The sequence below is a fragment of the Hemitrygon akajei genome, chromosome 19 (genome assembly GCF_048418815.1).
Source record: "Hemitrygon akajei chromosome 19, sHemAka1.3, whole genome shotgun sequence".
In the NCBI taxonomy this organism is placed as follows: Eukaryota; Metazoa; Chordata; class Chondrichthyes; order Myliobatiformes; family Dasyatidae; genus Hemitrygon; species Hemitrygon akajei.
The window spans coordinates 23,457,123-23,482,051 of NC_133142.1; the positions used below are offsets into that span (position 1 = coordinate 23,457,123).

Consider the following 24,929-nt stretch of genomic DNA (forward strand, 5'->3'; position numbering starts at 1 on the left):
CCTTCTGCACATTGTAACAACACTCCCTCTGGGTTTATTATCCATTACACTGAAATACACAGTAAACAGAAGTCATAACTAAACACTGTGGAATACCATTAGTCATAAGCTATCACTGGAAAGTATTCCCGCAACTCATTATTCGTTTATATCTCCAAACAGTCACGTGGTGTCCTGTCAAAAGCATTCCTAAAAGTCCACTAAAATTTCTCTTATTTCGTAGCTCCTCAGAAAAAATGCTCTTCAGTCTTTTTTTCCATGAAGTTTATACTGGCTACAGTTAGCTATATTCTCAATTATGTAGCAAATTAATATTTAATTGATGTTAACATTTTCCTGACTAGCATTTAATCATCTCAATCACATATGCTTCTTGGTTTCCCATCTCTCCAACAGCAGTCTTTAACAAGTATACCGTAGTTAGCAAGTATTTATTCAGTTAGCAAGTATTTATTCAATGCTTTGTCCCTTCTGAGGATGCTAACTAACTTAACATTATATTTGTTTCTACTGATAGACATGCAAAATCCATACATACTTTTGAATTCTGTGGCTCTTTTAGTCCTCTTAGTTCCTGTTAATTAGTTTTAGATGTGACATAATCACATCATCCAATAGGTAACTTCCCTTTTCAAGAAAAGGTTACATAACTATTTTTGAAATAAAAAGAAACGCTTTCCCATCACTTCAGTTTCATTCATCATCAGCTCAGCTAGCTCCATTTTAAAAATCTGCCCTTATCCAATGTTCTAGTGTGTTAAGCTACCGTATCTTCTATGTTCTTATTGAAATCTTTTCTAAAGACGTTTACATGCATTTAGGTGACAAACCTGATGTATTTCATTAATCATGAAAAGATCTAGCTTCTGCCCTTGTAGGTCCACAAACAAGCTGCATCATTAAGGAATCTTTCACACATAAATTCCATTCTGTTTCCCCCAATAATTACCCTACTGCTCCAATTAAAACAATCAAAACATCTGAATAATAATTACTTCAGTTTATCTTTTTTATTTTTACATTCCAATAAAAATAATTTTAAAAAGGTCACACCCATTATAGACAGCATTTTGACCGTTACATTTTAGGGAAGCATATATTAGTTTGCTGAAGAAATAGATAGTAAAATTACCTGAATTCGAGTCTGGGAAGGATAAATAACAAATGCTTGTTTTCTGTAAAAGAAAGGAATGCAATTTATAACATACTATACTGATTCCAAAAGAGTAAAATCAGTTTGGAGTTATTTCTGAACTAACCTCTTTGTCTGATAATTTTGCATGAGGAGGATATATTACCTAGGAAGAAACATATAAATGATGTTAGCATCTTTTACACAAAATACTGAAGTTGCCATAATACAACAAGTTCCACTTATCTTATCCTACCCAAGGCATGTAGTTTATTAAGGCAAAGACTCACTTTCAGTAATTCAAAGGAAATATATTCTAAGCTAATACTTAATTTCTTATGAAAAATTGAGGTATAACAAAAATTGAGTGCTTTCTCTAATACTTAACATCCAGAAGATGGGTGACACAGCAGTCTGCCAGTGTACCATGATTGTTTACAGATATGGCTAATGTTAATATGACTAATTTAGACAGGTATTTGAAGGATGTGCAAAATTGACAGATAGGCCTGGATTTTGTGATCAGGAACAAAAGTGTATGACAGCGATTTGTATTTAAAATGCAATTTGCCATCACTTGAAACTTTGTGGAATCCTCTACAAACTCTAGGACTACATGACACATCAAAAGTTTGCATCTCCTCAACCGAATATACAGTTGGCCCTCCTTATCTGCGAGGGATTGGCTCCAGGACCTCCCGCGGATACTAAAAAATGCGGATGCTCAAGCCCCTTATATAGAATTGCGTAGTGTTTGCATATAATCTATGCACATCCTCCTGTATACTTTAAATCATCTCTAGATTACTTATAATACCTAATACAATGTAAATGCTATGTAAATAGTTGTTATACATGTTGTTATACAATATGTTCAGGGAATATTGACAAGAAAAAAAACTGTACATGTTCCTCTCGCTCACAACACAAGCAGCGAACAAATGAGACGCGAGGCGAACAATGATCAAATGACGAGTAAAACGTTTAATCATCTCTAGATTACAGAACATATAACACCTAATACAATGGAAATGCTATGTAAATAGTTGTTACTTTGTCTTGTTTGGGGAATATTGACAAGAAAAAGAACTGTACATATTCCTCTCACTCAGAACACAAGCAGCGAACGAACGAGACGCGAGGCGAGTAAAACGGCAAGTAAAACTTGTAATACCTGTACAGTAGTTGTTACACTGTCTTGTTTAGGGAATAAGGACGCTTTGGAGGAGGCTCAATAATACTAAAGTCAGGAACTGTGGAGGTTGAGGGCTGAGGATCTTCAAGCGTTGAATGTCGAGACTTCAGAATTGCAGATGCTTTAGTTAGAAACATTGTTTCTAGGAAGCTGTCTCTTCTTTTTCTTTGCAAGGTAGCCTTTCTCTTCTATGAGTTTCTTGAGCTCCTTTGGGAACGCTGCTGCCGCCTCGGCATTAGCCGATGCCGATTCTCCCATGATCTTTACGTTCTTGAGGCTGGAGCGCTTTACATAGCCAGCCAGCCATCCCTTACTAGCCTTAAACTCTTTTCTCTCACTCTCATCAACCCCGTCACAGTAGTGCTCATAGAGACTAAGAGCTTTTTCACATATAATTTGGCCATTGCCAGGGATATGCTTCTGTGACACGTTCTCTAGCCATACACTTAATGGTTTTTCAGTCTTCGCAAGCACTTTATCACAAACCAGCGAGACCATTTTGCCATTGTAGGGGCAGTCCTGCACTTTATGCAGTCCTGGGTAGGTCTGTAGTCTAATGTAGTTTTTCTCTGTGTTGTTTTTTACGTAGTTCAGTCTAGTTTTTGTACTGTTTCATGTAACACCATGGTCCTGAAAAATGTTGTCTCATTTTTACTCTGTACTGTACCAGCAGTTATGGTCGAAATGACAATAAAAAGTGACTTGACTTAACTTCCACGAATTTCAGCTTCTTTCTGCTTTACTGTGCGAATGCTCGATTCGTTCTTACCAACCTTACGGCCCACTTCGGAAAGCGACGTGCCACTTTTCAATAGATCTAATATTTCTACTTTCTCGGCGAGAGATAGCACCTTACGCTCTGCTCCCTCCTAGCCTTTGAGGAATTGCTTTGACCATGTAATTGCTTTTTAGGAGCCATTTTTCCACAGAAACAAAGTAGTGAACGAACGAGACGCGAGGTAAACATTGCTCGAACAATGAGTGCTGCAAGAGCACTTCCGGGTTTTCTCGATTTGCGGTTGGTTGAATTCGAGCACGCGGAACTCACGAATAAGGAGGGCTGACTGTACTGAAGAATGCTAAGTGAATCACCTAGATCCTAAAAGAGCTTATGAAGGGTCAAATATTTAATTGAACAAAAACAATATAGAAGGAAAACTAGTAATAAGGGATAAGGTAAAGAAAAATAAAAAGCCACTAGTCAGAATCGTGCTTATTATACTGACACATGGTGTCGTGGCAGTACTATTGTGCAAGATATTAATATCACTACAAGTTAAAACAAATTAAAAAGTGTAAAAGAGGCATAGTATGGTAGTAGAATCACAAACATGAGAGAATCTGCAGATGCTGGAAATCCAAAGCAACACACACAAAATGCTGGAGGAACTCAGGAGGCCAGGCATCATCAATGGAAAGGAATAAACAGTTTATGTTTCGGGCCGAGACCCTTCATCTGGACAGTGGTAGTGTTCATGAACCATTCCGAAATATGACGCTGACACACAGGATCTTGAAGCTGCTCACGCTTTTCACTGCTGACCCTTCAATGAGGACTGGTATGTGTTCTCCCGACTTCCCCTTCCCGAAGTCCGCAATCAATTCCCTCATCTTGCTGACTCTGAGTGCAAGGTTGTTGGTGCAACACCACTCAAGCAGCAGATTCATCCTACTCCTCTTCACTTGCTTGACATTATCTGTGATTCTACCAACAACAGTGGTGTCATCAGCGAATCTATAGAAGGCATTTGATCAGTGACAAGCCACACAGTCATGAATGTCGAAAGAGTAAAGCAGTGAGTTAAGCTCACATCTTTGAGTTGTTGTTATCAGCAAGGAGGCTATGTTATTACCAATCTGCACTGATTGTGGTTTCCTGATGAGAAAGTTGCAGAGAGAGGTACAGATGCCCAGGTTCTGAGACTTGTTGATGAGCATTGAGGGGATGAAGCTGTTGAATGCCAAGCTGCAAATGATAAGCAGTAACCTGATGTACTGTATGTATTGCTGTTATCCAGATGCTCCAAAGCCAACCAGAGAGCCAGTAAGATTGCACCTGCTGTTGTGGTAGGCAAACTGCAGTGTGTACAGGTCCCTGCTCAGACAAGAGTTATTTCTAGCCTTTTCCAACCTCTCATGGCACTTTATCATAGTAGGTGAGAGTGCTACTGGGAGATAGTCACTGAAACAGCCCACCCTGAACTTTTTGGGTACCAGTACGATTGATGCTTTTCTGAAGCAGGTGAGAATCTCTGACCACAGCAGTAAGAGGTTGAAGTGACTTGGCACGTGTTTTCTGTACCTTACCAGTTACATTTTGCATCAAGAGGGTTCACACTCTTGAAGGGTGTTCTGATTTCATAGAGTCACAGAGTACAGAAACAGGCCTTCAGTTACCATCTGTTCCATGCTGATCAAGAATCCCAGCAAAGCTCGTTCCATTTGCCCAAGCTTCACACATGACCCTCTAAACCTTTCCTCTGTCCACGTGAATTTTAACTGTTGTTACTGTATCTGCCTCAACTATTTCTACTGGCAAGTCATTCCATATACTGACCACTCTCAGGAAAAAATAGTTGCCCCTTGGGTTTGCACGGCAGTACCTCTACTTCCTCAAGAGTCTGCGGTGATTTGGCATGTCATCAAAAACCTTGGCAAACGTCAATAGATATGTGGTGGAAAGTGTGCTGACTGGCTGCAATATGGCCTGGTATGGGAACACCAATGCCTTTGAACGGAAAATCCTACAAAAGGTAGTGGATTTGGTCCAGCACATCACGGTTAAAGCCACTGCAACAATCGAGCATGTCTACAAGAAACGTTGCCATAGAAAAGCAGCACGCAGCATCAAAGATCCTCAGCACCAGGCCATGCTCTTTTCTTGCGGTTGCCATCAGATAGAAAGTACAGGTGCCTCAGGACTCACACCACCAAGTTCAAGAACAGTTGCCATCTCAATCACATATCCCTTGAACAAAAGGGGGCAACTACATTTATTCTACTTCTGGTGTTCCCACAACTGATGGCCTCACTTTACCTCATGCTCATAATTTATTGCTATTTATTTATATTTGCATTTGCACAGTATATACTGTTCTACAGATTTGCTGACTATGCCCGCAGGAAAAAGAATCTCAGGGTTATATGTATGCACTCTGATAATAAATCTTACTTTGAAACTTTGATTTATTTATTATTATTTCTTTATTTTTGTATTTGTACAGTTTGTTATCTTTTCACACTGGTTGAACACCCAGGTTGATGCGGTCTTTCATTGATTCTATTATGGTTATTATTCTATCATAGACTTATTATGTCCAAAAGAAACTGAATCTCAGGGTTGTGTGTGGTAACATAAATATACTTTGATATTAAACTTACTTTCAACGTTGAATCGTCAGGAAATAGGGTCAGCTTAGGACACAACTTTTGCCACTTGTTAGGTAGGAGGTGGAAGGGTATGCTACCAACCTAAGCTTCAAGTTGTATTTACTACATTTTATAACAGGGACATTACGAATCAGAATTTGCACAATGAAATCATAACTGCAAAAAAATTCAACTTTAAGAGGGCTGGAATATTGGCAATGATCAGATTCTTTCTGACTGTAACATACCCCTATAACTCGACTATCAGGAACTAATCTGAAAAATAGAAAACCTACAGCACAACTCAGGCCCTTTGGTCCACAAAGTTGTGCCGAACATGTCCCTACCTTAGAAATTACCTAGGGTTACCTATAGCCCTCTATTTTTCTAAGCTCCATGTACCTATCCAAAAGTCTCTTAAAAGACCCTATCGTATCCGCCTCCACCATTGTTGCCAGCAGCCCATTCCACACACTCACCACTCTCTGCGTAAAAAACTTACCCTGGCATCTCCTCTGTACCTACTCCCCAGCACCTTAAACCTGTGTCCTGTTGTGACAACCATTTCAGCCCTGGGAAAAAGCCTCTGACTATCCACATGATCAATATCTCTCATCATCTTACAGACCTCTATCAGGTCACCTCTCATCCTCCGTCGCTCGAGGAGAAAAGGCTGAGTTCACTCAACCTGTTTTCATAAGGCATGCTCCCCAATCCAGGCAACATCCTTGTAAATCTCCTCTGCACCTTTTCTATGGTTTCCACATCCTTCCTGTAGTGAGGCGACCAGAACTGAGCACAGTACTCCAAGTGGGGTCTGACCAGGATCCCATATAGCTGCAACATTACCTCTCAGCTCCTAAATTCAATTCCACGATTGATGAAGGCCAATACACCGTATGCCTTCTTAACCACAGAGACAACCTGCGCAGCTGCGTTGAGCGTCCTATGGACTCAGACCCCAAGATCCCTCTGATCCTCCACACTGCCAAGAGTCTTACCATTAATACAATATTCTTTTAAGCTTTAAAATCTCAAACTGTAATTGAAATATTAGACTCCATGCTAATAAAGATTAATTTTTAATCCAGATCAGTAAGGTAGCAGGTAAATTACTAGACAGTTTACTATTACATAAGGTAAAGATTGCCCTGGTTAACTACATTAATGTTAAAAGTAGTACTGAGAAATCAATTATATCCATCAAAATGAACAGAGAGTAACCAAGTTTGATTTATCAACTGAAAGCAAGCACTTCCGACATCATTTTTCTTTTGTATTTAAGTCTCTGGAGCGATGATCCTTCAATTCTTACCCTGAGACATCAACTATCCATTAAACTACCACCCAAAGACTGGTAGAACAAAGTATTTATGCAATTAACTGTCATAAGATCAAATATCTAAAAAAGGCTTTTAATTAGAGAAGCTGAATGTTTTGTCCAAAACTTTGTCATATTTTCCTTTCAACGTTTGTTCCTTAACAAGTTAGTAGCCCAAATACGATTACAGATTTGCTTTTTTTTTACATTAAAATGGTTGCCTGAGCTGCACGTATTACTAACTTAAACTATATTAGTTTTGAAGAAATTCAACTTGTTTACAAAAGGCGCAATTCCCTTAATGTAGCTAAGAAGCAATACATTAAATCCAAACAGGCCAATCAGCACAAATCTCATGCTTTGGAAATTGGAGATTGCCATTAAGAGCAAACAAAAGCCCTTTGATAATACTGTACATAAAATACGAAACAATTATGTTTGGTTACATGCAAATGTTTTTTTTAAACTAAACTACTCCGATAAATAAATTCCCAAATTATTGAGTTTTGAACCCGTCACGAATGCATCTTTTTTACATAAATGCGAGTGGGCTCTTTTACAAACAAAACATGGCCTTGCAACAAAGAATGAAGCGCCATCTGTTACACGATCTCACGCAAGACTTAATATTGAAAGAGTACGGTTCAGAAACACGAAACTCTCCACATGGATCGCCGAAAGTGGTGATGTACAAAGCCAAGTTGCCGCAAGCAAACTATTTTCCTGCGATTGACTCACTTCAACAGCCTGCCCCAGCTCCAGGTCAAAGCCTACGACACAGATGCAGTGAACCCAGGCACTGAACCTATCCCAGGGCAAAAACGGAGATCTGTCGGGATCACACAGGTACTCTTTGCCAAGGACAACGCCATCCAAGAGGTCCTCCAAGTCATCTGCATCCCCTGTCAGACCCCGCAGAGCCATTTTCCTCCACAATTGACAAAATCCCGTCCAGTCCGACTGGACCAACGTCGCTCCGGCGTGATGACGCACATCTGCGTCTTACGTATGGCGTCACTAAAGGTGCACCGAATTTTTTAGCCCTTGCTCTCAACTTTGATTTCATGAGGATGACATCTCACTTATTTAGAAATGACGTAATAATAATGCGCAACTTGCACCAAATATCTGAATGACGGTGGCATTTAAGAGCTCCTATTTCGATACACTTGCACATCAGAACTCCACTCACCTAATACCTCTCAATCAGACATACATTCTGCCTTTTCGCTCCTGATTGGTAAAAGAACCCGGTCATGTTTCCTTCCCGTGGCTTTGATTGGTTAATTTTCCACGTCAATCGACGGGCCGGCCCTCATCGACTGCCCACTGAGCAGTGGCGTCAATCGAGACCCTCCTCATCGCCCGGATTCTGATTGGCCGGCGGTTTGGCCGGCTGCCGGCCGCCATTGGCTGGGCGAGGTGCTCATCAGAGGGGAGCCGGCGCTTCCGCCATCGAGTTGTTGCCTATGCGTTGCGGTGAAGCTATGGCGGCTCGAGTGAGTTGGGGAGGACGTGTTACAGGCTCGGGCTCGGCGGAGAGCAAGTCTCCACGCGAAGAATAGTTCCTGTTCCGTCTCGCGTCCGCAACGGCCGCGGGTGTTGGGAGAGCGCGCCCGCCTCAGAGGCGGCTTGTTTGTCGAAGGCGCGGCTTTCCCCTCCTCCGTGGATTGGTACTGGCTCGGCTCCCGGCGCACGATCGAAAGGATTTGTTTTGATTTCGGGTCACAAGTTCACGACTTTGGACTCAGCGATCAGGATCGATTGGAGCCTGAGGCCTAGCCGCGGAGCCCGCTTCCCTCGCATTTTGGCCGGGGAAGGTCTCACAAAGAGAGGTGCTTCCAGCTCCCTCTCCGCAGCAAGCGTCGAGGGCCGCCTCCGTTTGCCCGCTGGAGGGCTGACGATGTGCGAGGTACTGCTGTGAGACCAGCCTGCACAACGTGTTCTCGGGAGAGTGACTCAAATGCAGCGGTAACCTTGTCCCGCTAACTGGGGCAAAAACACTATTTCTGCTTGCATACCGACCCTTTTCTCCGCAGTTTGCTGTGCTTATCATTCGTGACTTCGGTTAATAAGTTTTTCTTATTTATTTATTTTACCGTTTTAAAAGCTAAATGACGGTAAATAAACTCCGACTCGATGGAGTAATCGCACGGATCTGCAAGCAAGGACAGGAGATGCGTCGAATTGCTGCTGATTTATTGAAATGGATGTATTAATGGATGAAAGATGAATCTCTCGTTTTGTACAGAAATCGTCCGTGGATGTTGTGTGTAAATATTTGCACCTATATATAAATCCGGGTTGTTTATCATTTCTAATCCTAAACGATATTGTCACTCTGGATCAGGAAGTGGCTCAAGGCGAGTTTCCTCTCTTCACGTTAACTGAGGCTCGTCACCAGTCCCATATGCCTTCAGCACTAGCCATCTTCACCTGTCGGCCAAACTCTCACCCCTTTCAGGAGCGCCATGTCTACCTGGACGAGCCTGTCAAAATCGGTCGGTCGGTGGCACGCTGCAGACCAGCCCAGAATAACGCCACTTTCGACTGCAAAGTGCTTTCCCGAAACCATGCTCTTATCTGGTTCGACCGCAAAACGGGCAAGGTAAGGATTAAACACTTCTTCCACGTTGAAGTGGAAAACATAACATGAATTACTTGGAAGTCGTTCGCAGACTTACTGAGGTTGGGTGGCATTTTTCACATTTCCTTGTGCCAAATACTACATTTAGTGAAAAAAAAATCGTCGTGCATTTAACTTGAGAGCTAGTGACTTAACTGACTTGAGTTTGACTAAAATGTTATCAGTAAAATTTGACAAATGGGGAAGTTTCTGAAGATTATAACTAAAATACCAAAACTGCAGGTTTTTTGAGTAATTTTTGACTGCCCGTTTTCCTATCACACTGCAGATTACTACTCGGTTTAGAAATTGAGTTTAGATTTCCCCCTGTATTGTGCAGACCACGAGTTTTTGATTCAGTGCCTTCAGCATACCATTTTCCATTAGTTTCTAAAAGGATAGCAAAGCAAAAAAGTCAGTATTATAGATACGTACTGGTAATTTCAAACAAATCTAGAAAATGCTGTGATTTCAAAGCGTGTCAGGCAGTGAACTGAGTAGTTGGTTTTGTCAGTTATCTTTTTCACAGAAATAGCTCTGGTTAAAAAAAACATCATCTAAAAGTTAACTCTGTTTCTATCATTGCCAGAAAGAAAGATAAAGTTTGGCCTGTTGAGTGTTTCTAACATCTCCCTGTTTTTAACTTGCATGTCAGTGTATAGGAAGAACCATAGTTTTGACTTTAAACATAATAACATTACAGTTATTACCATTACATTTGCATTTCTTTTCCTTCAAATTTTCTTTAATTTTATCAACAATTATTATCCCTTTTATCCTCCCCATCTGTAGAAAAACACTATTTAAGTAATGGGTTGTGCTTCATTTACACACTTGATGATATAGGTCAGTCAGCTTAAAAGTGACAGTTGAGACCCTTTTAGAAACAGTAAATTAGATGGAAGTTACAGCGACTTGGGTAAGTATGGACTAATTGTCAAGATAGATTAATGGATTGATTAATTAACTAGATTATACTTTGTGATGTAATAACAGAAAGAATGACACCACAGTTTTTTTTTACACTTGCAAAGTTTAAAAAAAGTATCAAAAAAAAAACAGTAGTAGAAGACTCTGCTCCTTTTCTACCATTTTAGTTAGATCATGCTTGATCTTGAGCCACAGATCAACCTTCCTGCCCAAGTGTTCCCCTGAATTCTGCCCAAGACTCTGATTCTGGTTTTGAATGTACTCAAGTCACTAGATGCTCTCAGAAGGCTACTGTTAACTCTATGCTCTCATAGGTCCAATAAAAAGCAATCTTGTCCAATACAGTTACAATGTCTTTTCCTGAGCTTTGACTACTTTACGTGATCTACATTGCAGTGTTTTAAATCATTGAAATTATTTTGCTACCCTTTCAGACGGGGACTAGCATCTCTTTGGTGGAAAGGGAGAGATGCATGTCCCTATCTGACTGGGTAGGAGAAACATTTTTTTTTCCTATTTATATGCTCTAATGATTAGAGGAAACAAGTTGTTTCCTCCAATCATTAGAGCATAAAACATATGACATAGAAGCGGTGGTGGGCCATTTGGCAAGTTGGCTGGATCTGCACCGCCTTTGAATAAATTTATGGCTGATCTGCCTCTAGTCCATTTTCTTGTCCTCTTCCCAATCTGTTAATTCCTTTAAACTCCAAAAATCTATCGATCTTCATTTTGCATTTTCTTCTTTGGGTAAAGGGAACAGCACTCCAGGTGTGATCTCAAACAGACCTTATGTAATTGTAGTAAGATGTCTTTACCTGAGTGCATGAATCCTTTTGCAATAAAGGCTGTTGTGCTGTTTGCATCCTCAATTTCCTACTGCATTTAACTTTCAGTGACTTGTGACAGGTTATTTGGGCCCCTTTGCTCAGTGTTTCTCAACATGTCACCATTTAAAAAAAAAAATTCAGCATCTTTTTCTAACATAAACTGCCTTACCTTAATCTTTTATCACTGAGAGCCACTATGCATCCTCATTACTATCCCATTCTGCTCTAGGTTTGAAACATAAGCAAAATTCGAAATGCTATATTCAGTTATAGATTTTGAAGATTTGTGGCCCAGCAACAGATTTCTGTGGTATCTCACTAGTTGCAGTCTGTGAACCTGAAATGGAGCCATTTTTTTTTAACTTCTTTGTTTATTTCTGTCAACCCTAGTGTGTTATCCCTTGGTGGTTCACCAAAGTTATCTGTGGGGTCTTACTAAAAATCTGCTGAACATCCAAACACACTGCATCCACTATTAGACTTTTTATATCTCAAATAGTTAGATATGAGGAATGTGGTAGAATTTTGAAATTAACAGACTTTTGGACATTCAATTAAACAATGAGGAAAATGGTGTATCTGTAAAGGATGGCACACAAAATGCTGGGGGAATTCAGCAGGCCAGGCAGCATCTGTGGAAAAACCGTTGCCATTTCAGGCCGAGACCCATCTTCAGGACTGGATAGGAAGGAGAGAAGTCCAAGTAATAGGGTGGGGGAGGGAGGAAGTAGTATAAGGTGGCAGGTGATGGGTGAAACCGAGAGCCCAAAACGTCAACTGTTTACTCTTTTCCACAGTTGCTGCCTGGCCTGCTGAGTTCCTCCAGCATTTTGTGTGTGTTGCTTTGCATTTTCTTGTGTTTGTGGATATTGACCAGTGGAATGGGCAGAGATGTAATAGTTTAGAATTGAAATTCAGTTGAAAAAACAGGTGTGATACATTCTGTTAAGAATGAAAGAAGACCACCTGAACTAAATTATGTATGAGAGTGGAGAAAGCAAGAAAATGAACTTTATTAAAAAAAAATCTCAGGTGGAGGCAGGACAAAACGGTTGATAAAATATGAAAGATCGCTGACTTTTAAAAATTGGAACGTAATATTCATGTTAATAAGTTAAAGTGGAACTATATATAACTGTAGTTCTGTCATGCTGGGGAAGTGTATCCAATTCTCCAGTACACTTTAGGAAGGGTGAAGACTTTGGAGAAGATACAAAAAGATTTACTGCAGGATGTTGGGGGCGGTGAGATTTAATATGAAAACTTGTTTACAGGAGAGATATGTTAAAAAGATATTTGATAGATTTCTTTAAAATTGCAAATAGGGTAGTTAAAGTAAGTACAGAGTGACAGTTTCCAATTGCTGTATTTGATAATAGGAAGACACTGATTTAATATGATTAAGTGTACTGGAGCAATGGTTATGTTACCGGACTAGTAACCCAGACGCCTGGATGCATAGTCTAGAGCCCAGTTCACAGTTGCTCTCAACAGCTTTGGAATTTTTTAAAAAATTAAATGTCATTTGTAATTATGACCATAAAAATTATTGAATTATTACAATAACCCATCTGGTTCACCAGCTACCTTTTTGCCATCTTTACCCAGTTTGACCTTAATGTGACTCCAGACTTATGGCAGTGCAGTCGATTCTTAAATGTGCTCTGAAATGCCCAAGGAAAAGATTTTGCTGTTACATAAAACCACTGTGTTAAAGCAGAAAAAAGAATGAAACCAGACGAGCCACTCATCTTAAATTAAAACACCACATTTGTACAGTCCCAACACAGTTGACTTTGCATTTCCTCTTCTGAAACATCTGTAAACCAGTATGTAAAAGATACCAAGCCATTGCCCTTGCAGATTGTATTGTGCAGCTAATGTGCCAGACAGCCTGTGAATTTATCTGACAACAGAGAGGAGGAAGAGGGAGCGGCTTGGGACGAGTCAAAATTGATTACAAACCTCATGAGGTTTCATGGCGTTAGTGCAAGTGTCAACAGAAATCCTGATTCAGATTCTCCAGATCCACAAGATTTGGAGGATACACTCGGGGCGGGAAGAAGGGATCAAGGATTGAACATTCACATAGGTTGCATTAATGTGCACCATCTCACACATTGCTTGGTAACATCATATTGACTAGGATAGCTGAGTCTTGAAGGACACAAGATCCATACTGGGTCTGCAGCAGGTAGTGAGTGAGTCAATATAAAGGATAACCTAACTTGGGTTTGTCCTTGCCAATTTCCCTCTGGCAGGTGCATTTGTCCATGGTGTCTTTGATATCAACATAGAACTGTGAAGTGCAGTATAGGCCCTTTACCTCATAATTTTGTGCCAACCTTTTAACTTATTACAAGATCAATTGAAGCTTTCCCTCCCACATTTCATCCATGTGCCTGTCTGAGACCCTAATATATCTGTCTTTATCAACACCCCAGCAGTGTGACCTATGCACTTGCCACTCTCTGTGTAATAACAAAGATGGGACCCAACTCTGACATCCTCCCCATGCTTTCTTCCAATCACCATAAAAGTATGTCTTCTCTTGTTAGCCATTGTCCCCCTGGGTGGGGGTGGGGGGTGGGAAGGCATTGATAACACACAGTCTCTGCCTCTTATCATTTTATGCACGTCTATCAATTTGTTTCTCGTCATTTGATTTTAACGTCATTTCCTTGAGTGCTCTGGTGATGTATGGCACTATAATCATACATGGAAAATGACGTGCAAAAAATTTGGTATTTGACTACTAGTTTCACTGAGATACTGGCAGTAGACTGTACTCCCCATGATCAGTAATCTCGTCTGAAAGATCCTTTACCATTACAGTCAAGTTAGGGTATCAACCCTGCTTTAATGAGCAGCTCCACGCAAACCTAGGAATTGTATGGTAGCCTGTTGAAGCCTAAGTACATGTTTGGTAACTGGCAATAAAACGTAACAGAGTTGACTGTGGATATTGCATCCTAGTTATCTAGATACACAAGTCTGGGCAGTACGATATGGAGAGCAAGCTGTAGCTCATGTAGCAAGCTCCCCCACTCCATACAGCTGATGGACTCAAAGGAATGACAGAGACTGGTGCAGTTCAGTACCAGCAATGCCACAAGAGTTGCAAGTCAGCATTGAACTCTGTGTTCAACTGCTTAATGGACTCCAGCTCCAGTATTTTTCCCCGGGGTTTACTCCTGAAGCCTTCCCCTTGAGTGGGTATAGTCGCAAGGCAGTGGAGGTTTGAGATCAGAGTTTTCCTTCTGGAGCTGCCAACCACGGCTGACAAACTCCATCTGCCCGAAGCGACTGTTTTTTTAGGTGCCAGTAACTAGTTTTAAGGCAAAGGATGCCATAGAACTAATCAATCCCACAATCAATTGATCAGAGACAAAGCTTTGCATTTCTTCACAGTTAATTGTGAGTAGTTGTGAATAACTAAACCAAGTTGGGGGCTCCAGTATATTTCTATCTCCAGTATGTAAGTGCTAAGAATAACGCTGAATCATTGAAGACACTTCCCCCATCCAGCAAACTGTCTCATTCAAAAGCTCCCTTCAGAAAAGTGCTATAGGGCTATTGAAATAAAATCTTCACCCCAAGTTTCCTTCCTCGGGCAGTTAATCTGATAACCATTCTAGTTAGCCCTCCATCCCCTCAATCTATTACCTCGGTCACTGCACTGTAAATGCTTTAAACTACTTTTTAGTAATATGCTGGTACTTAAGCACATTTTATTCCATGTGTAGTTTAATCTAAGTTTTTTTAATATAAATCTTTATCTTTTATAATTATTGAATTTTTTGTTGCATTTCACACCAATGCACTGTAGCAAATTCCTAATACGTGTAAATATAGTGAATAAAATTGATCCTTGATCCTAAAGCACTCTCAACAAAATTTAGCCAGGTATAGAGTCCTTCTTGAGATCTCCATAATTATAAAAGCCCATTTTCAGCCAGTTCTTTTCATTCTGCAAGATGATAGGAAATAGCTGAGAGCATGGAATATAGTGAAGCATATGGGATCAAGCAATGTCCTCAGTTCAGTGCTGAGGACTTCCACTCTTAAGGCAGCCAAGCTGTTTCAGTGCAGTTTCAATACTGCGGAATTAGCTGGGTATATCCTGTACATATAAAGCTAGAAGTGCCTAAGTCGATTAACTACTATCCAACCAGTTTAGAGTTAATCGTAGCAGTTATGGAAGCTCTTGTTTACAGTGCTGTCAAGTGACATCACTTACTAGTAACCTGCTTGGACAGGACACTCTACTCCATCCCTCATGATAGACTTGGTAGGAAAGTTGACCATGGGGCAGAATTCCAGAGGAGAGGTGAGAGGAACTTAGGGCAGCAATTGAATGAGTATGGCAGCAAGGTGAAGCGAAAGTCAATTACTTCCAAAGGGTTGATGGGAATGGATGTTGGAGATTGATCATCTTAGCTGAAGATGTGATCGATGAAGTTCCTCAGATCAGTGTCTCTAGTGTAACTTCCTTTGGCTATTCATTCACTGGCCTTACTTCTAAAGCAGTAAACGTCTTCATATTAAGTTCTGTTGATAAGTACTCAGCAAATAAACCATCTGAGTGTGCAGCAGGACCAGCACATAGAGATTTGTGCTGAGAAGTGGCAATGACCATCTCCAACAAGTGTAAGTCTAATATTCAGTGGCAAAGCTGTGGCTAAATCTCCCAGCATCAATATCCATAGGTCACAGATGATCCAAAATTGACCAATATCAGTCACACATATATACTGTGGCTGTATACCCACAGAGAAGGATTGTAAATAAACTCAGCAATCCAACCGTGTACAACTGAGATTGTGAATATGATGGAATCCTCTCTGTATGGGTGTAACTTCAAGAACAAGCAAGATAAAGCTGCTTGCTTGCTTGATTTGCACTTGGATTCAATCCTTCCGCCACTTGTGTAGATGGTTTACAGTGATTACCATCAACAAACTCTGCTGAAATTATATGCCTCAACTACCAAGAAAGACAAGTACTTCAGATGCATGGAATTACCACGAACTGCAGGATCTCCTCCATGTCATGGGAATATTTGCTTTTGTACATCTCAGCATGTTATAAATTCTGGAATTCCTCTCCAAGAGAATTGTGGGAATATTTTCACTCAAAGGAAATTTGTTTATTATTGTCACATGGGCCAAGATAGAGTAAATGCCTGCTCTCCAGATAGGTAATTTCCATACATAAATTAAGAAAGGAAAATCTGGATTAAGAGTATAGTGTAAACACAAAGAAATCTGCAGATGCTGGAAATTAAAGTAACACACACAAAATGCTGGTGGAACGCAGCAGGCCAGGCAGCATCTATAGGAAGAAGCACTGTCGACGTTTCAGGCCAAGACCCTTTGTCAGGATTAACTGAAAGAAAAGATAGTAAGAGATTTGAAAGTAGGAGGGGGATGGGGAAATATGAAATGATAGGAGAAGACAGGAGGGGGTGGGGTGAAGCTAAGAGCTGGAAAGGTGATTGGCAAAAGGGATACAGAGTTGGAGAAGGGAAAGGATCATGGGATGGGTGGCCTAGGGAGAAAGAAAGGGGGAGGGGAGCACCGGGGGAGATGGAGAATAAACAAAGAGTGATGGGCAGAGAGAGAACAGAAAGGGGAACTGGGGAAAAGTAAATATATCAGGGATGGGGTAAGAAGGGGAGGAGAGACATTAACAGAAGTTAGAGAAATCAATGTTCATGCCATCAGTTTGGAGGCTACCCAGACGGAATATTAGGTGTTGTTCCTCCAACCTGAGTGTGGCTTCATCTTGACAGTAGAGGTGGTCATGGGTAGACATTATCAGAATGTGAATAGGACGTGGAATTAAAATGTGTGGCCACTGGGAGGTCCTGCTTTCTCTGGAGGACAGAGCATAGGTGTTCAGCGAAACGGTCTCCCAGTCTGCGTCAGGTCTCTCCAATATATAAAAGGCCTCACCAGACACAGTATACCACACCAGCAGACTTACAGGTGAAGTGTCGCCTCACCTAGAAGGACTGACTGGGGGCCCTGAATGGTGGTGAGGGAGGAAGTGTAAGGGCAGGTGTAGCAGTGTAGTGTAACAGCTAAAGAGAAAGTGCAGTGCAGGTAGCTGAAGTATAAGGGCCATGACAAGGTAGATTGAAAGATCAGGAGTTTTTCTTCACATGTCCACATGTCTGTTCAAAGTCTGCCTTGAGCTTGGTGACACATATTCTCAAACATGATACTAAAGGAGGAGCTGAAGTCAATAAACTGGAGTCTGATGTAGATATTTATAATCCAGGGTTCAAGAAAATGACTCGCCATAATCTTTAAAGACATCTGCGGATAGGCAATTAAGAACAAGTCAGTGTTAATCACTTTCTTTAGGCAACAAATTCAGAATGCACTTAGTGTAGTCAATGCAATTCAATAATTGCATTCATAAAAAGAGGTTAGAAAAAATGAATGAAAAATGTTGCAATGCTGATGGGAATGAAAATAAACTCACTTTCTAGCTGTCTTTTATCCACTTTTTTTTTCTCCTGATCTTGTTCATTTCTTATGCCTCTTGTCACCCTTTTCTCACACTGTCCTGAGTCTCAATGCCAACTGCCTCTTGCTGTGTACTTGCTTTACTATGCTTCACATCATGAATGGTTGAGGAAAGGAGGCATGATTAATGAGTAAGAGTGAAAGATGTATGACAGAAACTCATCCTAGAACTCAGCCCCCTGCTTTGTTGCATTTTGCTATTGATAGCTCTTCATCAGAATAAAAAAAGTCTAGTTATGTATTAATTGGTGTGTTGAATCATAAAATCTAAATGTGAATCTTGTAGGTAGTTTGATGTGTGCAAGACCAAATGCTTAAATGTTCATGAGAAATCAGAAAATCAGATGATTCATCATTTTTATAAAAGCAATATAGAGCCATATAAAATACATTGTAAACTACTAGAATGCAGCGTGTTCCTTCCCCACTTTAAAGTGGTAAAATTTCCATTGTAAGTAAATACTGTGTTTATACAGTTAAGAAGACATAACTCTGTCAAGTAATTTTGCAGAGGGGTCTGTACATTGTAAATAGATGGCATATTAGCTATTATGACCCTTGAATGACTGGTATTGCAAGAAATCTGATAAGTAAAAAATAAAATACATCAGTGAAGCATATTTTGTATGTAATATTTTTAAAAAATCATGGTTGTAGAACTATTTTTTCCCAAGGAAATCGACATTGGCCACCTTATCCTGATATTGAATCTCAAAGGAATTTCATTCATAATTCCAAATAACATACTGGGTGGTAAGGTATCATAGTGGTATCACAACGCTTTACAGTACAAACAATCCCCACCACTGCCTGTAAGGAGTATATACATTCAGCTCGTGACCGCACGTGTTTCCTCTGGGTGCTGCAGTTTCCTCCCACAGTCCAAAGACATACCAGTTGGTAGGTTAGTTGGTCATTGTAAATTGACCTGTGATCAGGCTAGGATTAAATGAGGGTTTCTGGGTGGCGTGGTTCAAAGGGTTGGAAGGGCCTATTCTGCGTTGTTTCTCAATAAATAAAATAAAACTCTTGATGGATCAGGATAAAAAAAACTCCAACTGAACTGTTGCCTCTAGTGATTTATTCTCGATCAGTTTGAAACTAAAAATATTCATGTCCAAAGGTTCTAAGTATAATGACTGTTTTTCACACGTCTGCAGTTAAGAGCAAAATAATTTCAGAAACAGATTGTACAATGTACCATTAACTGAGGGAACTGTGGACCCCATTTGGGACCCCCTGATTTTCTTTGATAATGAGAATGCTGTCAAGGTAGTTTTTGTATCATAGATGACCATGCTTAAACTAAGAGGAAATTAATAGTATTACATGGCAGCTCAGTGTGGCCGTGTAAAATAAAAGCACTTTATTTACATTAATGAAAATTCCTCTTGCATATGAGAAAAAGTTATTTCATCATTAAAATATTTTGCAATTAACACTGAAAATGTTCAATATCAGATAAGGTGGGCTATCATCAGTTAGTCAATAATCAAGAATGGCAAAGTGAGAGTAGTATAATGGTATTTAGTATATACCCTAGCAAAGGGTGTATAATAAGAAATATAAACACTATCTACTGTTGAGTAAAAGTAGCTTGGCTTACTCTAACTGATACTTCAACCACTTTGACAGAATTTTACTGCATCTGAGATTTGCATAAATTGAACAAACAAAATATCATGAATATTTGAAGTCTGAAATAGGAACAAAAAATGCTGGAAATGTTTAGCTAAGCAGGCAGCATCTTTGAAGAGCGAGCATAAATTAATACGCTTCATTTCATGACAAATGGTGGTTCCAAATGAATCCACTGGCATTTAACCATTTGAATAGCAGCAAATCTGGAATTTCTGTGCATGGAACATCCAAATTTACTGAATGACAGAAGGTGTCATTTCAGCTTGTTGCAATTCTCAAGCATTTATTTGTCGAATTCCTTCTCCAACCCAGCACATGATCTGAGTCCCATTGGTTTTAGAGATTTCAGTGTTGCACTTGTATACAATGTGCTTTAAATATTTTAAATTCTAAGCAGCATTCAATAAGTGGATTAACTCAACCTCAAAACACTGAGCTCTTTCAATTACAAACCAATTGGAATGAACAATGGAAAAATAAGGGTTGCAAATGTATTATTCTCCAATGAGCTGTAATCGAATAAACAGTAGCCTTGCATAGGTATTGCTGTTGTTGGAGGGCTATTGGTCTGGATGCAAATAGATGGGATTAGTCTGGATGCAAGTAGGTAGAAGACCAGACTGACATGAACTAGATGGGCTGAAGGGCCTATTTCTCTGCTGTAGTGCCCTATGACACATATTTTGTAGTTAACAATGGGGGGAATAGTGCACTGTGCAAACCAGGATGTTTAATTTGTAATATTCCAGGCATGGTCTTGTACAGAAAGCTCAGCAAATTAAATGAATGGAGGAGAAAAGAAATAAATCATTTATTTTTTCTCCAGCATAATTAAGGTATGAGCAAATATTATTCTAAACATGTAAAATTGAGCATTTAAGGACTTGAAGCATATTTTGCAGCAATTAGATTAGTCAAAGTTAGATTTATTATCAGAGTACACATTTGTTACCACACGTAACTGAGATTCTTCTTCTGCAGGCATACTTAGCAAATCTATAGAACAATAACTGTAAACAGGATCAATAGACAACAAACTGTGCAAATGCATATGTAAGTAAAGAGCAATAAATAACAAGCATGAAATAACAAGAGTCCTTTAAGTGAGACCATTGGTTGTGGGAACACCTGAAGAGGACGAGTGTTGTTATCCCCTTTTGCTCAAGAGCTTGATGGTTGAAGGGTAGGAACTGTTCTGGTGGTGTGAGTCCTAAGGTACCCCTACTTTTTATCTGATGGGAGCAGCAAGAAAACAGCAAGGCCTGGGTGCTGTGCATCTTTGATGGGTGCTGCTTTTCTACGGCAACATTTCATATAGATGGGCTCAATGGTTGGGAGGTATTTACCTGTGATGTACTGGGTCAAATCCACTACCCATTGTAGGATTTTCCACTCAAAGGCATTGGTGTTCCCATACTAGGCTGGCAAGCAGCCAATCAGCACACTTTCCACACATCTATAGAACATGCCGAATCTTCACAGACTCCTGAGGAAGTAGAGGCACTGTTGTGCTTTCTTCGCAATTATATTTATATGACGTGTCTAGGACAGTTCCTGTGAGATAGTGTCACCCAGGGATTTAGTTACTGAGCCTCTCCACCTCTGATCCTCCGATGATTACTGGCTCATGGACCTCTGGTTTCCCTCTCCTGAAGTCTACAATCAGTTCCTTGGTCTTATTGACATTGAATGAGAGGTTGTTGTTATTACACCACTCAGCCAAATTTTCAATCTCCCTTCTGTATGCTGATTCATCGCCACCTTTGATGTGGCTCACAGCAGTGGTGTCAACAGCAAACTTGTATTTGGTGTTGGAATTGTACTTAGCCGCACATTCATAGGTGTAAAGCGAGTAGAGCACAGGGCTAAGTACATATCCCTATGGTGCACTTGTGCTGATGAAGATTGTGGAGAAGGTGTTTTTGCCAATTCTAACTGACTAGAATCTGCAAGTGAGGGAATCTAGGATTAAATTGCACAAGGGGTATTGAGGCCTAAGTCTTGGAGTTTACTGATTAGTTTTCTAGGGATAATGGTATTAAATGCTGAGTTGGAATTGATAATAAGCGTTCTGATGTATGTATCTTTCCTGTCTAGATGTTCCAGGGTTGTGTGAAGAGCCAATGAGTGGGCTTTTGTAGAACACTGTAGTTTCAAAAGGAATATCATTTGCATTCACTACTCCAGAGAAAGTAAGCTGAATTTGTCCTACCTCTTTATAGCACATACAAAATACTCTGCATATGCTGTGGTCAAAGCAACACGTACAACACGCTGGAGGAACTCAGCAGGTCGGGCAGCATCTGTGGAAACGAGCAGTCAATGTTTTGGGCCGAGACCCTTCGTCAGGACTGAACAAGGAGGTGGCAGGGGCCCTATAAAGAAAGTGGGGGAGGGTGGAAGGTGCCAGGTGAAAAACCAATCAGAGGAAAGATCAAGGGGTGGAGGAGGGGAGGCGGGGGGGAGGTTAGGCAGGAAAGGTGAAGAAGGAATGTAAGGGGAAAGCACTATGGGTAGTAGAAGAAGGTGAAATCATGAGAGAGGTGAAAGGCAGCTGGAGGGGGAGGCAGAGTGAAACTAGGATGGGGAAGGGAGGGGGAGGGAATGATCAGAAGTTGGAGAATTCAATGTTCATGCCAAGGGGCTGGAAACTACCCAGACGGTACATGAGGTGTTGCTCCTCCAACCTGAGTTTGGCCTCATCATGGCAGTAGAGGAGGCCATATATGGACATATCCAAATGGGAATGTGAAGCAGAGTTGAAATGGGTGGCAACAGGGAAATTCTGTCTGTTGTGGAGGTGCTCGACGAAGCGGTCCCCCAATCTGCGTCGGGTCTCACCGATGTAGAGGAGGCCGCACCGGATGCAATAGATGACCCCAACAGACTCACAAATGAAGTGTTGCCTCACCTGGAAGGACTGTGGCCTTCCAATTCAGGCAACATCCGAGTAAACCTCCTTTCCACATCCTTCTTGTAATAGAATGACCACAAGTGAATAAAATATTCAGACAGACAGACATACTTTATTGATACCGAGGGAAATTGGATTTCGTTATGGTCGCACCAACCAAGAATAGTGTAGAAGTATAGCAATATAAAACCATAAATAAAAAAAATAAGTAAATTATGCCAAGTGGAAATTAGTCCAGGACCAGCCTATTGGCTCAGGGTGTCTGACACTCCGAGGGAGGAGTTGTAAAGTTTGATGGCCACAGGCAGAAATGACTTCCTATGACGCTCAGTGTTGCGTCTCGGTGGAATGAGTCTCTGGCTGAATGTACTCCTGTGCCGAACCAGTACATTATGGAGTGGTTGGGAGGCATTGTCCAAGATGGCATGCAATTTGGACAGCATCCTCTTTTCAGACACCACTGTCAGAGAGTCCAGTTCCACCCTCACAACATCACTGGCCTTACGAATGAGTTTGTTGATTCTGTTGGTGTCTGCTACCCTCAGCCTGCTGCCCCAGCACACAACAGCAAACATGATAACACTGGCCACCACAGACTTGTAGAATATCCTCAGCATCGTCCGGCAAATGTTAAAGGACGTCAGTTCTCCTCAGGAAATAAGAGATGGCTCTGATCCTTCTTGTAGACAGCCTCAGTATTCTTTGACCAGTCCAGTTTATTGTCAGTTCTTATCCCCAGGTATTTGTAATCCTCCACCATGTCCACACTGACCCCTTGGATGGAGACAGGAGGCCTTAGCCCTCCTCAGGTCCACCACCAGCTCCTTAGTCTTTTTCACATTAAGCTGCAGATATGGCTTAACCAGAGTTTTCCTTACTCTTGAACTGAGTGGCTCAACTAACAAGCAAGTGTTCCATCTGCCTTCTTTACTCTTCCAAACACTTTCAGAGAGTTATGGATTTGAACCCCAAGAGTTCACTGCACACCAGTATTATGTGGGTAAAACACATGGCAAGACCCTTATCCACTCTTATTGAAACTTTGAACAATAGTGTGGAATCAAAATGCTCCGGAGATCAATAAGCTCTTAGTTCCTGTACGGGACTTTTACATGGTCAATGAAATATTTTCAATTTTAATTAATTGTGCAAATTAAAATTGCACAATTGCAATTTTATTTCAATATTTTACTCTCTCAAGTGTAAAGAATTAGCGTGTCTTCTTTGTTATTTAAGAGCAGGCATTCAAATTCCTAAAGGTAGAAGCAATCTCACTGAAGGTACTCTGAACTGATTTTATATGCGAAAGCTTTATTGATATCAAAAGGATTTAAGTGATATAGTACAAATTTACTGGAGGTGGGGATCTTAATTAGGCTTATTGCTGCTGTGGGTTGATTTAAAGAAAATTTTGAATAATTATTAAGTAGATTAAATTATTAAGTTGCATTTGTTTGCAACACCAGTCTACTGGGTTAGAATTTCTAAGGGGCTGAATTTCTTCTTCACACTTTTGGATGTTGTGTTTGCTATGTACCACTGTATCATTAGGTATATGAGTGAAACTTCTGATATGCAGAACATAAAATCAAGAATAAGCTAATGGTTTTATTTAATTTGGTTAAATGTGCCTGTCATTTATTTTCTTTAAGGCAATTTTAACATTTGTAGGCCATATTTATGTAGCAATTGTTGAAGTAGCAAAAATAATTTACATGTGCTTTTGAACTAATGTTCCTAATTTCTATGACACGTTCTCAGTTAAAAGTGTATATTAGAAACTAAGAAGGTGGTTTGGGAAGAGAAAGACCTGGAAAATGTGTATAGGAAAGCAATAGTTTGAAAGGTTGGAGTTAAAGAACTTTGCAATGGAATAATAAATGACTAGGTGCTGCAATTTGAAAGTATTAATTTCAAAATGGGACGATAGATGTGGTTAATACTGAGAGTTTTGACAATCTATATAAAAAGCAATTTGAAATCCCATGGTTTTTGAATTTCTGCTCGTTTCCCCTGGAGGTTCCTTGAGATTTCTTTCCTCCCTTTTCTATGTACCCTGGAGTCCTAAAGCTTTCTGTTGCACTCTTTTATTGTAATTAAACTTGTCTCCTTCAGTATGTAATAGGAATCGAAGTTGATTGCTTCTGGAGAGGTTTAATCTTGTTACACTGTGCTTTTATCTCTTCCAATTTTATGAACTGTGTTTGTTTTTGACAATGGAAAAAGCATATGCAGTTTGGGCAATCACTTTGCAGGACATATCCTTTCAATTCTCTAAAGTGATGATGAACTTTTCATTACTTGTCATTTTATTTCTGTTTTGGTCCCACTCTAAAATCTGTATTTTTCCTCAAATGCTGTTCTGATGAAGATTAACATGAGCTCAAGGTGCAGCACCTCATCTTTCAATTTGCCACATTACAGTCTTAAGGACT

General features: G+C 40.3%; 2 protein-coding genes across 9 annotated transcripts in view; one reads left to right on the top strand and one right to left on the bottom strand.

The window, feature by feature from the left end:
* The window catches only part of dennd6a (DENN/MADD domain containing 6A), an 87,220-nt gene extending 79,051 nt beyond the window's left edge, over window positions 1-8,169 (bottom strand). Inside the window, exons 1-3 of the mRNA XM_073072247.1 lie at window positions 7,756-8,169; window positions 1,260-1,298; window positions 1,133-1,175 (exon numbers count right to left, since the gene is read on the bottom strand). Coding sequence (XP_072928348.1) covers window positions 1,133-1,175; window positions 1,260-1,298; window positions 7,756-7,941 — 268 coding nt within the window. The 5' untranslated portion in view covers window positions 7,942-8,169. The remainder of the gene's footprint in view (window positions 1-1,132; window positions 1,176-1,259; window positions 1,299-7,755) is intronic.
* A 264-nt stretch (window positions 8,170-8,433) lies between these two features.
* slmapa (sarcolemma associated protein a) overlaps window positions 8,434-24,929 on the top strand; it is a 194,140-nt gene continuing 177,644 nt past the window's right edge. For 3 of the 8 annotated variants that reach the window (XM_073072257.1, XM_073072262.1, XM_073072259.1), the window contains exon 1: window positions 8,434-9,625. In XM_073072257.1, coding sequence (XP_072928358.1) covers window positions 9,428-9,625 — 198 coding nt within the window. In that variant the 5' untranslated portion in view covers window positions 8,434-9,427. The remainder of the gene's footprint in view (window positions 9,626-24,929) is intronic. The other 5 variants (XM_073072258.1, XM_073072264.1, XM_073072263.1 and 2 more) reach the window with 3 other exon arrangements.